At 41.6% G+C, this 12,723-nt stretch overlaps 1 protein-coding gene across 2 annotated transcripts in view; it reads left to right on the forward strand.

Annotated features, from left to right (window-relative positions):
• tiam1a (TIAM Rac1 associated GEF 1a) overlaps positions 1-12,103 on the forward strand; it is a 64,124-nt gene extending 52,021 nt beyond the window's left edge. Inside the window, exons 18-29 of one of the 2 annotated variants that reach the window (XM_079649851.1) lie at positions 2,052-2,267; positions 2,508-2,576; positions 2,705-2,830; positions 3,099-3,207; positions 4,067-4,246; positions 4,709-4,827; positions 4,920-5,028; positions 7,022-7,080; positions 7,396-7,492; positions 8,491-8,578; positions 9,423-9,609; positions 9,702-9,839. In XM_079649851.1, coding sequence (XP_079505977.1) covers positions 2,052-2,267; positions 2,508-2,576; positions 2,705-2,830; positions 3,099-3,207; positions 4,067-4,246; positions 4,709-4,827; positions 4,920-5,028; positions 7,022-7,080; positions 7,396-7,492; positions 8,491-8,578; positions 9,423-9,609 — 1,359 coding nt within the window. In that variant the 3' untranslated portion in view covers positions 9,702-9,839. Of the gene's footprint in view, positions 1-2,051; positions 2,268-2,507; positions 2,577-2,704; positions 2,831-3,098; positions 3,208-4,066; positions 4,247-4,708; positions 4,828-4,919; positions 5,029-7,021; positions 7,081-7,395; positions 7,493-8,490; positions 8,579-9,422; positions 9,610-9,701 lie in introns of both variants that reach the window. The other variant, XM_079649850.1, reaches the window with a different exon arrangement.
• Positions 12,104-12,723: the final 620 nt, after the last annotated feature.

A 12,723-nucleotide genomic window follows, 5' to 3' on the forward strand; every position in this document is an offset into this window, starting at 1 on the left:
TAGTATGCACCCTCTGTGAGTCTCTCTGCTCCATCTGTCACTCGGCTGTCACTAATTCCTCTGGCTGTCAAGGGCAAGACCGAGCTTACAAGTGGCAGGACTGCGATGGCATTGCTCTGTTTTTGTGTTTGATCCTTTCCGTAGGCAGTGTTTCTGGTTAGTCCCTGTATCAATTTCAGACTCAATTAAAAGCAGGGTGTTTGTTTTTAAGGAGGACATCTTTAATTGTCTGCAATACAGATACTTCTTTGGATGCTGACTAACCTGTGACTGATGCCAACAAGGTGGCTAGATGACTTGATTATCAACAAGGACTAAACCAGAGGATTGTTATTGTAGTTGCTTTAGATACTTTTGGTTTATTGAGTGTTGTGGGTTTCTACTCATTACTGAGAGAGCTTGACCTGATGGGAAGAATTTCAGTATCAGCAGGTCTGTCAAACCATGTGGGTGTGTGTATGGGTGTGTGTGTATGGGTGTGTGGGTGTGTGTGTGTCAGCGTTGCGAAGCTGGTTTGAATACCACAATGGAAAATTGTGTTGTCATTGAAGCTAAACCGGTGACAAGCCATGGAATCAGAAAAGACAAGCCATGTCCCCCTGCTCACCAGCTGTCTGTGTATCAGCCATTACAAACACACAAGCAGGCGCAGTGTGTTGTTACAGATAACCACAAATAAACACTTTCGCTGACTACACACATTCTAGGGATGTTTGTGTGAAATACACTCGCAAAGATAGTTAAATTACACTGATGGGCTGGCAGGTTGAAGTAGAATACCACCAAACTGCTCTGTGTTTTCTGAAGCTACAGATTGCATCACCTGTACAAACTACTGTTCCTCTGCAGTGTCTGACTGTATCCAGTCGTACCAGTCTGTGATGCTTTTATTGCGTTAGTCTGAAATGTCAAATGACTAATAATTGTCCTGCTTTACCAAATCACAGTTTATCATTTCTTTAAAGGATTGTTTTATGAAAGGAGTTTTGTTCAGGTGAAAATTAGGAGTTTCAGTGTTGGTCTAAGACAAAAGCTATAATAAAAGACATGGCGTATGAGTCATCATTAATTCCCAAACATTTCAAGGAGAATATATTTTCTTATTTATTAAATCGACTAGGATTGGCTGAGTATGGATGGTGAATGATACACACGCTGTTTCAACAGACCTCACAATCCTAGCAACAGCCTGTCTGCACTTGGCCCCTAAAAAAAATCATGAAACCACAGATTGACCAATATTTTATATAATTCAAGATGTAGTGGACATTGTGATCGTTTGAAGGTAATTATGAAATGAGGTTGCCGTAGTTGAAAACATTGATAACTGTTGTTGGTATTTTAGAAATAGGTCTTGCTGTATTGCTCACAGTGCTTTTCATATTTAACTTTCAATTAGTTTTCGTTCTCTGGTGCCTACGCTCTGTTGCATTGAACTTCGCAGCCTTGGGACTATGAAAGAAGCCGCTAGATGAGGACAGAACCTCCAGATCCTAACTATTTATGTTTGTGCGTGGGTTTCAGTTTGCGTATCAGAGCGGAAAATGATGCGTCTGCAAAGTGAAGGTCAACAACTTCTGGAAAAACAGCTCAGAGTCTATTACTCGATAAGAAACGTTTTAGCTTTAAGGGGGAATGCAAATCTACTAATAGTGGTCTACAGAGCCAGAGAGAGGCAGAGGGAAAAGTCCCCTATTTAATTGTTTTCATTAAACGTACAGCTGTACCAGTTGGGCCTTGCAGGTCTGATCGTGCATGGTATTTGATATACAGGTTGTTGTTATAGCAAGTATGAACTGTATGTGTTGTTGTTGGTGCTTATTTATATGTGTGAACATTAGTGCCCAGTACGTTTTATTCTTTTTTTTGTATTAAACTTTACATGTGTCCAAATCCCATACAGGATATATTTTATGTTTTCATTAACACTCAGGAGATCTAACACGTTTTAACATGTCAAATATTCACTAATCGCAGCGTAATCCAACATAAAATGAGCCCTAAAGAAATCCTAAGAATGTAACATTTGACTTTTGTCTCTCTCTTTACAGAGCACAGGGCAGGTCACTGCTTTCTGCCGCAGTCTCCATGACATGAATCCACTGGAGTGCCCTATGTCGTCGTCCTCGTCGTCGTCTTCGTCGTCCCTGTCCCCGAGCCCCGTGACGGCTTTACCCCCCGCTGCCACCCAGAGACAGCTCTCCCACGCAGACAAACTCCGCAAGGTCATCAATGAACTGGTGGAGACGGAGAAAACCTATGTCAAAGTGAGTAAAAGAACATTTCTTTTGTTAACGTGTTCAGAACTTTGACATACCTTTTGTGCCATGGTTGGTTTTGTTCCTGCCTGTGAGAACTGATTCGTTTCTGTTCTTTAAATACCTCCATAATGACTCCACATGAAACAGCCTTCACATGAACAGACACCCCCCCCCGCATGCCCTTCCCCATTCCTCCTTGAACATCTCATCAGAGGCCCATCGTGTTCTTATCTTTTGTCTTTTCAGGACCTGAACTGTCTTATAGAGTGCTACTTGACACCTTTGCAGAAAGAGAGCTTCCTTACCCAGGATGAGGTAATTTCCCCCTCATCTACATAATCCAAAAATCAACTGTTTATTAAAAGCTGTCATAAATCCCCCTAAATATGAAACATCTGGAGTTCGTAGCAACCTTGTGAATGATGCTTTGTGTGTTGTTGCAGCTGGACGTTTTGTTCGGTAACCTCGGGGAGATGGTGGAGTTCCAGGTGGAGTTTCTCCGGACGCTGGAAGATGGGATCAGACTGGTGCCAGATCTGGACCGACTGGAAAGAGTGGAGCATTTTAAGGTGGGGAAGGATTTCTCTAATGTTATCACACTTAAGGGTTGCTTCAAAAAGGTGCCGCTTCAAGATATTTGGCTCAGTGTTATTGCAGTTGTACAGACGTGTTCGCCCTTCCTCCATTTGTTCTGGATCAGCAGTGAACATTAAGAATTTTACTGCTGGGGGACTCCTCCTCATACTCTTTTGAAGGGATCAAACAGAGTTGAGACGTGTGCTCATTTGCAATCGTATTTCAATGTTGATAGCACGACATGCTTGTTTGTTTATACAGAAAGTGCTCTTCTCCTTGGGGGGTTCCTTCCTGTATTACGCCGATCGCTTCAAGATCTACAGCGCCTTCTGTGCCAGCCACACAAAGGTCCCAAAGGTGCTGGCTAAAGGTGAAACATGCACACATTCTTGACTGGTGAGACGCAGGGAGCCACCCAATGTTCCTTTCAGTTAAAAAGTACAGAAAAGTGCAGTACAGAGGGCGAGCTGCAACTAGTCTCAGCACACATTGAGGCCTAACCTTTACAGACTTACTCATCACACCATTGAGTGGCTTGGAAAGTAAAGTTTACTTCCGCACTTCCTGATAGTTCACTTGAATGACACACACAGTCTTTCATCTTAAAGGTCACCTATTACGCAAATTCCACTTTTTCACGTCTTTTCTACATCAACATGTGTCCCCTCTGTGGAAAGAGATTCTGAAAGTTTCAGGAAAAAAGATTCTCTCTCTCTTTGTCCTGATCCATTTATATAAAAACCTGTCTGAAAATGAGCTGATCAGATTTGGGCCACTTTGTGATGTCATAACGATGTTTTGGCTTGTGTAACCATTAGCCAATCAGCAACCAAGGTAACCCCCCCCCCCCTTATCACCTGAATCTCCTCCTAGAGCACCATTGTGTTATTTTTAACCAAATCTCTCTCAGAGGGGCGTGGGGAGGGGCTCCTTATTTTCATCTAAAGTAACAGCAAGAGAATCAGCACTTTTGAAACAGGGCTGAAACAGAGGGGATTATGGGTAATGCTGCAATGATGTGCTTGGTATTTGGAGCCAAACACTTCAGAGACATGTTTTGTATAAATCTGAGACCTATAATATATTGATGAAAAACAGTATGACAGAGGACCTTTTTAAGATGCAAGTTATTTGCAGTTATAAAGGATATATTTTCGATGCAGCTTCCTGTTTGTGTTTCTTTGCCTCCTTTTACAAAATGCCTAATGCTCATATCTCTGCTCCTCCAGCAAAGACAGACCCAGATTTCAAAGCTTTCCTGGCTGAGAGAAACCCCCGACAGCAACACTCGTCCACTCTGGAGTCTTACCTGATCAAACCCATCCAGAGGGTCCTGAAGTACCCGCTGCTGCTCAGAGAGCTCTACTCTCTCACGGACCCCGACAGCGAGGAGCACTACCACCTGGACGGTAAGCCAGTGTCTTTGTTTAATACTCACTTGGAAGTAGATAGAGATTGATGATTGTTGGCAAAAAACTGAATGTACTCTTCCAATATCAGAGTAGCACATGATAACAAAGGCCCTACGTAGCTGTGTACGTAACGGGATGTATGATTAACTAGAAGAGCATCAGGACGATTCAGCCTCTATGGAGATAGACATATGACTGTCATGTGTATTGCTTACACAGGCCTTAGCTAATCTGAACTAAACATTGAATACTGCTTTGAACCGGTATTCTGCATCTTGTGACTGAAACACACTATCAGCATGTGAAGGACACTATTCAGGGAACTATTTGTCCCATGCAGCTCTGTATGTGATGACTTCTTCCATTCTTGCAAGGATAATAAATACATGTATCCTGATTTTGAAGACCAAGCCAAGTGATATTTTTCTAACAATGATGATTAATGTTTGTCCCGTTCAGTTGCAATGAAGGCCATGAACAAAGTTGCCAGTCACATCAATGAGATGCAAAAGCTTCACGAGGAGTACGGAGCTGTTTTCGATCAGCTGATCAACGAACAGACTGCGCATAGAAAAGAGGTGAACATGATAAAGCCTATTTTATTCATGGTGATCCATATTCAATCCAAAATATTATTAAATGACTTAAATTCATGTTTGACTTATCTCAGGTGGCGGACCTCTCCATGGGGGATCTTTTGCTTCATTCTACGGTGGTGTGGATCAACCCTCCATCCTCCTTGACCAAGAGCAAAAAGGACCCCGATTTGGCTGCTTTTGGTAAGGCTTCATGTGGACTTAGGATAATATTGCGGAAATGATTAGGATTTATCTATAGTATAATTTCTTCAGTTGTCTAAACAGCACAAGACACACATCTACCACAACTAATGAATATTTATGTGTTGTTAGATGTACTTCACTGTATCCAATGCAATCAAATGATACATCCTTGGGGTCAATCCTATATGTCAAATGTAATAACAGGATATACCAAATGCAAAATATAAGCATTGGGTTAAGCCCCTGTCACACTGTCCCGGAATTGACACCAGATGGACACACGATAAAGGAAATGTTCAAATTCGGCTCTGACGTAGCAACATCGGGCCATTCGTGAGGGCATCTTAAGCCATCGTATGACCGCCGGTGGAGTTTCTCAGGCTCCGGCAGCAACTTCGTAAGGCACTCGTGAGGGCATCTTGTCAAATCGTGTCATCTTCGTGTTATCATCGGTGCCATCGGGCATTCACCCTCACTCTGATCGGGGCGAATGGCCGATGGCACCGATGATAACAAGATGCCCTAACGATGGCCTTACGAAGGGCAAAATTGAAACACGAATTCAACACGAAAATGAACCTTCACAAGGTCCTTCGGCAATCTTTTGGCATGCTAAAGATTTTGCTAGCGCTCACGAAGTTGCTGCCGGAGCCTGACAAACTCCACCGGCGGTCATACGAAGGCTTAAGATGCCCTCACGAATGGCCCGATGTTGCTACGATCAGAGCCGAATTTGAACATTTCCTTTATCGTGTGTCCATCTGGTTGTTAATTGCACAACAAAATCATGTAGACATATTATGTAAATAACCCAATTTGTGTTCTGTGAAACTGAAAAGGATATCATATATTATTTTGAAGGCAAGTTCACAGGAAGTTGTTGTTGCTATGGAAACAACATGACGGAGAAAACGTAATATCTTCTACATATAAAGACGGAGAAAGTAAAGAACAAAGTCTGAATATATCAGTACAGTATCATAATACTTTAACATAATTGTTTGTGTTACTTTCGTTGCAGTTGTATGTCTTAAATGTAATGTAAATGTTGCCTTCGTGTGTGGTTCGGGGCCATCTTCGTGCAAAATTCACAATTCAATATTCGTTTGTCCATCGGGTGTACATTTCGGGACAGTGTGACAGGGGCTTTAAGTTGTTTCACAGCGTAGAGGACACTTTTTTACTTATGTTGGTGTTCATTTTAAAGATAGCTCTTCAATATAAGTATTTACAAAATAAATGATGACATCAGCTTTGTATTGGTCAGCACATTATATAACTAGAAATCCTCTCACATGCACAGGATCACACGGGCGGATGATCTGTAAGGCGCTCATCCTCGTGTATTAACTATTAAAACAGTGTGGGATTTATTCTTTTAGATGAATAAACACATTTTCCATATACATGCATTCACACTTTTCTCAGCAGAAAAAAAAGAGCAATGCAACTCTTCTGTGTTCTGGAGAAACACTGCACACTGTATCTTAAAACGTGCTAGCATGAACCACTTAACTGTATCCTACTGAACACTACCATGCATAGTGTGCCACTCGGTGCTATTTCTGATGGTGAGGAAACACACTTTGGTAATAGGAAAACCCAGAGTGTAATCCTTACATTAAAGGGGTGACATGGTATTCTCACACACCCAGGAGTGCCTTTTGCCTAAAAATGTTACGTAGCTCAGACACGTTTGGCTCTAATGTGACATCTACATGCTATAAGAGCTTTTCCTGGCAAGGCGTTAGTGAGTGGAAGGCGTTGCTTCGTGCATGCAATCTCTTGACTTTGGTCCAATTTCATAGTTTCTGCTGCTGATCGCTGAAGCGTGCCACCAGTTTGAGGCTATTCTTCCTCGAAATATGCAAACATGTGAAAGTGTCCATTTTATATGCTGCGTCAAGTTGTCACTGTAGTTAACTTGGGGATATAATGTGTGAATGCTGACCCTTCTAATGGTTCCCATCTCTCCCTTGTCTTCATTTAGTGTTCAAAACAGCGGTTGTATTTGTGTACAAAGACAGCTCCAAGCACAGGAGGAAAATTGTAAGTATTTTCCCATTTTCTGATGATTAATCTAGTCGGGGAAACACTACCGTGCAGATTGGGACTCTGGGCTTTCCCTGAAGTGCTTTTTGAATCGCTTTTTTTTTTTTCCGCGATCGCAAAATAAATTACGGACGTTTATGTATTTCATAAATGGACAGTAGACTGAATGAGGGTTCTTATCGGACTTGAATACAGATTATGTTTCACCACCATTCTGTCGTTGCTCTCTGCTGCTCTCTGCTGCTCTCTGCTGTCATGTTGACGTATTGCAGTGGTTCTGTATTAGACATTTACCCAGTGTGTATTTCTCAGGGTGGATCTCACCGAGCGTCTGTGAGTGACGACAAAGACCCTTTCCGGTTCCGTCACATGATTGCAACGGACTCTCTTCAACACCGTGCTCTTTCAAGTATGTATTTTTAAATACAGTAACATGCAGTCAATTATATTTTTCATCTTTTGTCCCCATTCTTCTGGTTTTCAGAAATGTGAGGAATCACAGAAATTAGGATTGCTGTTGGGGTCAGTTCTAGTTGAGTGAAGGGTCAATCTCATAGTTCTTTTTACACACAAAATCCTCCTAGTTGACTTCTAGAAAACGACTACATTCATTTTGGTATACAAAAAATAAGTATTGTCTCACTCACCCGATTTTTCATGATCGGAATAGATAAGCTGTAAAATCAAATACCTTTGTATTTATTCTATCTCTGAAATATGTATTACACGAAGATTGAAATAGAAAGACAAAACATTTCGAGCCGCCATGTGGAGACTCTGACCTGATACTTTCAGTCAGCCAGGCGCCTCCATGATGAATGTCTGATCAGTGAGGAAACCTCTGAAGGGATTTTAGATAGATTCATGTGTTACACATCATTCAGTCTGTATTATTAATCAAAGTTAAATGATGTCCTCAAGAGGGAGATGTTGGAGTATTAGTATTTTATAATGTGCTTGAAGTAGATTTGAGCTTTTTGTCCCCAGTAGATTTGCTCATTGCCTGAAAACACACAATCCAAGACCTAATCAAAATAAAAGTATTTCACAATTTAAAAAAAAAGAATATGATTTGCCTGTGAAGGGACCTCTTATCCCAAAACACAGAAGTTGTTTCTAATGACTCAATCTAGACCGTGTCTTCTGTGGCTCTTTTGTCAACTTGCTTTTTCTATTTCCAACAAAATAAATGATAACCTATTAAATAAAACAGATGGATACCTATTAGTAGGCCTGCATGCAATCTTCCCTACATTCCTGTCCTCAATGGAACTTAAATCACCCTGGGGCGATCCAGCTGAAGTGTTATCGTTTATCTGCCTAATGGCCTGTTGTTAAAGGGGGAGAAATTGATGTTGCTTACTGAATGCTTTTAATAAATCTGTCTTTTCCTCTTCCTCCTCTCAGACTCTGAGGGAACAGCGGTCTGTGAGATAGTTCACATAAGATCTGAATCTGAGGGGAGACCAGAGAGAACCTTCCAGTTGTGCTGCAGGTATGAATGAGTATTTTCCAAAAATGCACACATGCATTGGAAACATGTGAACTGGAGGCAGAACATAGAATACAAAATGACCTTTTCTCTAGTAACTACGGCCCGCGGACCATTTTGAATCGGCCCTCAGCAAATTCAAACAGTATAATGGAATATGGCCCACGAATGAAACTTGTGCTTGTCTTACAGTATATTGTACTTCTTAACTATGAATGTGAAAATATATACACAGTTGTATTCATGTGTTAGTAAGACCACTTTTCAAACACATTCAGTCAATTCAAGTTGGAAACTTTTTCTAACTAGTTAAGTAAAAAGCCCAATGACAAATTTACATAACGAGCTTGAAATACACCCTTCCTATTTCTCCTTATTATAATCAATCTGAGGCTTCGGTTTTGAGGGATGAGTACGGGAGAGGATTAGGGCCACATGATTTTTTTTTTTGGGAGGATTTGAAAAAAAAACGTCAGAATTCTGACTTTAATCTCAGAATTTTTTTTCTCCAAAAAATATATTTTTTTTGTTCTGAGAAAAAATTCAGAATTCTGAGATTAAAGTCAGAATTCTGACGTTTTTTCTCAGAACAAAAAAAAAACATATTTTTTTCAAATCCTCCCAAAAATAATAATAATGTGGCCCTAATCCTCTTCCGTAGATGAGCTGCCAACAATTTAATTTTTTTCTTCTAACTTATACCTGAACTTTTGAGGCGATATACCTCCAGTGAGTGGCCCAGCCCTTCGTATATATTTTTCTGTATGTGGCCCTCGGTGAAAAAAGTTTGGACACCCCTGCTCTAGTATGTTGTCTTTAAGTGATTGTGTTTTTGTCCAATCTGCAGTTCTCCAGATAGTAAGAAGGACTTCCTGAAAGCAGTCCACTCCATCCTCAGGGAGAAGCAGCGCCGGCAGCTCCTGAAGACAGAGTCTCTGCCTCTCAACCAGCAGTACGTCCCGTTTGGAGGGAAGCGCCTGTGTGCCCTTAAAGGGGCGCGTCCCGGCATGAACAGAGCAGGTAACAAAGCTTAGGTAAAGCTTTTAGTTCACAGCACAAGAGGGGACCAACGATGTTTAGTACATGATATTCACAAAGTAAAACATGTCTCCTCCTGTCGGTTCAGAATCAGCTCCATCACGGACGCTGCCCCGCAGGAAGCTGGTGAGGAACCGCGTCACCATCGACACCGACCTGATCTGCCATGGCAACAACAACAACAGCACTGACCCAGAGACCACCCACCACTCCTCCTACCCATTGATGTCCCAGCATGCTCTTCCTCAAATCCAAAAACCTCAAGGGGAGGACACTGACCGCTGGGTGGAGGAGCAGTTCGACCTGGGTTGCTATGAGGACCAGGGTATGGTGAAGGAGACGGACATTTTGAGCGACGACGACGAATACTGCAAGTCTGTCCGAGCAGCGTCTGCAGAACCGGCCGACCTGGAGGGTAAGATGGAGAGACTGGAGCTGCAGGGCGGAGAGATGACGAGCCACAAACTGAACGGACGGGTGGCGACAGGAAGTGAGGTCATGCTGAGCGTGATGCAGGAGGAGGAAGTAGAACGGATAAAGCTGCGGGACAATTCAGGCTCCGTAGACTCTTTCTCGTCCTGCGGGGTCGCCATCTCCCGCTGTTCAACCCCAGGTCTGACGCTCGCCCCCCTGAAGCAGTGTTCTGTGGAGGGGGCCTCAAACAAAGACCATGATGTCATCTGGGTGCGACGGGACGACTTTGGTAACGGGTGCAACGGTGACGTCTTCTGATTGGGACTAATAGAAAGATGAAGAAAATGAGCCAAAAGGGTGGTTTATTTAACTTTTTTTAACATAAAGTAAGAGTGCAAGAACACGGGGGAAAGGTTGAACACCAGCTTTAAATATGTTGAATTTGGAGGTATTCGTGTATAGGAGGAATTGAACCTCACCCAGTCCTCCCTGTGTTGCTACACAACCCCCTTCTTCCCACCTCTCCTGCATCTCCCTTGTTCTGACAATCCCAAAGTGCTGAGCCACCGAGCGAGCGAGAGGAGCTTCTCATCCCCAACTGCTTCAAAGTGAACCCAAAAGAAAACACGGTCCTCACTGTTTCTTGATACCCAAACTTCACATAAACCTCTGGAATTGTATGTGAACGTTTGAAAAAAGACAGCACTGCATGTGCACTCACGTAAACAAGCAAAGTGTGTGTTTGTACACCGACAGTACACAGGAGCACAGACACATGTACCGTGCACACATTACTGAAGAGACGTCATCACTGAACCGGGATCTTCTGGCCAAAAATGTCTATTTTTCAACACAGGAATGTGGGTGTTATATTTTTCTGACTCAAACTGTTTGTATTTTAACACTCAAAGGGCTGTGTGTTACTGAACTTTCTTCAGGTGCTTTTGGCTAAACGACTGCTGTGTAAAAAGATGGTGAGATCCAACTAGCTTTATCGTGCTTTTTAACGTTTTAACTTAATATCAGCTGCACATTGATGTATAGCCAGGAGTACAATAGAGTGCCGTTAACCTCTTGTTATGAACATGTTTTGAAGCTCACTTTTGTCTCCTAGCATATCCTTTTTGAAATCTTTATTTAATTATTGCTTTTTGACTGTAACTTTCAATGTTTACACCACACTCAGCTGCCCAGTGTTACAAACCACCTTTTGTGTGTTTGGTGCCAGAAACAAGCTTGACAGAGCCGTCGCTCGTGACCTTCACATGAATGTCCAGCCTATGATTTTGTTGCTCTAATGAAATGCAGTTGTTATTTTGGGAACTCCATCAAGGTCATCATTATACTGGATCTTCTCACCCCTGAGGCCTCCTCATGCTCCACATCTTGGTTAATAGCATTATAACTCCTCCAACCATCCTGTTTTACTTGAATTTTCTTTGATGTTTTGAAAGGAGTTATTCAACAGAACCATGTTGGTGACTCCAAGGAGAATCAAACAGTTTTCCTCTGATCTCTTCATCTCCTTCTCTCTCTCCAGCTCTTTGACCTTTGTCATGTCAGAAAGCATCACAACCACAGAAAAGCTGGTAGAGACAGACTTCACATCCATGACATTTATCATCAACCCTTACTTAAGTCCTCTCCTGCATTTCTTCCATTCTCCACCAGGCTGTGCTGTTTCACTTTATGTCTTCAAAACACGCTGATTGCTGAACAGTCATGCGCACCTTAATGGATGTATTGAACATGCACTTAATACCCTACTGTGAGGGGGAGGGTGGGGGGGGATCTGAAAGCTACTCTGATACAGAGTGGGAGGAGAGTGGAGGTAGATAATACACTTTGGATGTTTCTTATTGTGTTTTTATTACGATGCTGGTTTCTTAGGTTTTAGCTGTCTGGGTGACGGAGCCCAGCAGAGACGTTCAGACTGTGAGGTACAATCACCTGGCCTTGGAGGCAAAATCCTGTGAGACCCCCTTTGACTTCTCCCTTTGTACTTTTAAAACTGTGTTCGTACATAAAACTGTGGAGTATTATCATTTTTATGTTAAAATAAATTTTCTAAATTTAGTTTTGTTTGAATGTGCTTTTTATTTGTCGTGTTCACACTTGACTGAAGGGGTGGCTTTCCATTATTATTAGATTAGATGACATTGAGCTGCCGCTTTTATCCAAAGCAACTTCCAATAAGAGCATTAAACCATAAAGGTTAAAAATAAGCTTGAAATAAGCCAGACCCTTGTAAGTGCTGGTGCATTAGTTAACTCGTAAGTCCTTTTTTATTATTTGTTTTAGGTAATGGACAAAGCCTTCTTTCAACAACCCTGATAAAAAAGCAGAGCTAGATTATTGGCGGACATCATAAACGCCTCATTTGGATTATCAGAAAATCCCATTCGGAACAAAAAAAGATTGATTCCAGGTGCCTTTTAAAACTCAATTCCAGTATTGAATTGTTTTGCCTTCAATTTGAGGATTGTCAAATAATGAAAAAGATATATTTCCTTAGTATAAACTAAAGGTTACAATGTAAATATGTACAGTAAAGTACTAACAAAAAAATATTTAACATATCCTGAATTGCAAAATGTAATTTAAATGAATCTGGTAATCCAGTGTCTTCAGTTTCTATAGAATTTTGTCTTTTTCAAAATATATTCATTTATTGCATTTAAAGGGTTATGGTTAAC

The sequence above is a fragment of the Notothenia rossii genome, assembly GCF_949606895.1.
Source record: "Notothenia rossii genome assembly, chromosome: 9".
NCBI classification, from domain to species: Eukaryota; Metazoa; Chordata; class Actinopteri; order Perciformes; family Nototheniidae; genus Notothenia; species Notothenia rossii.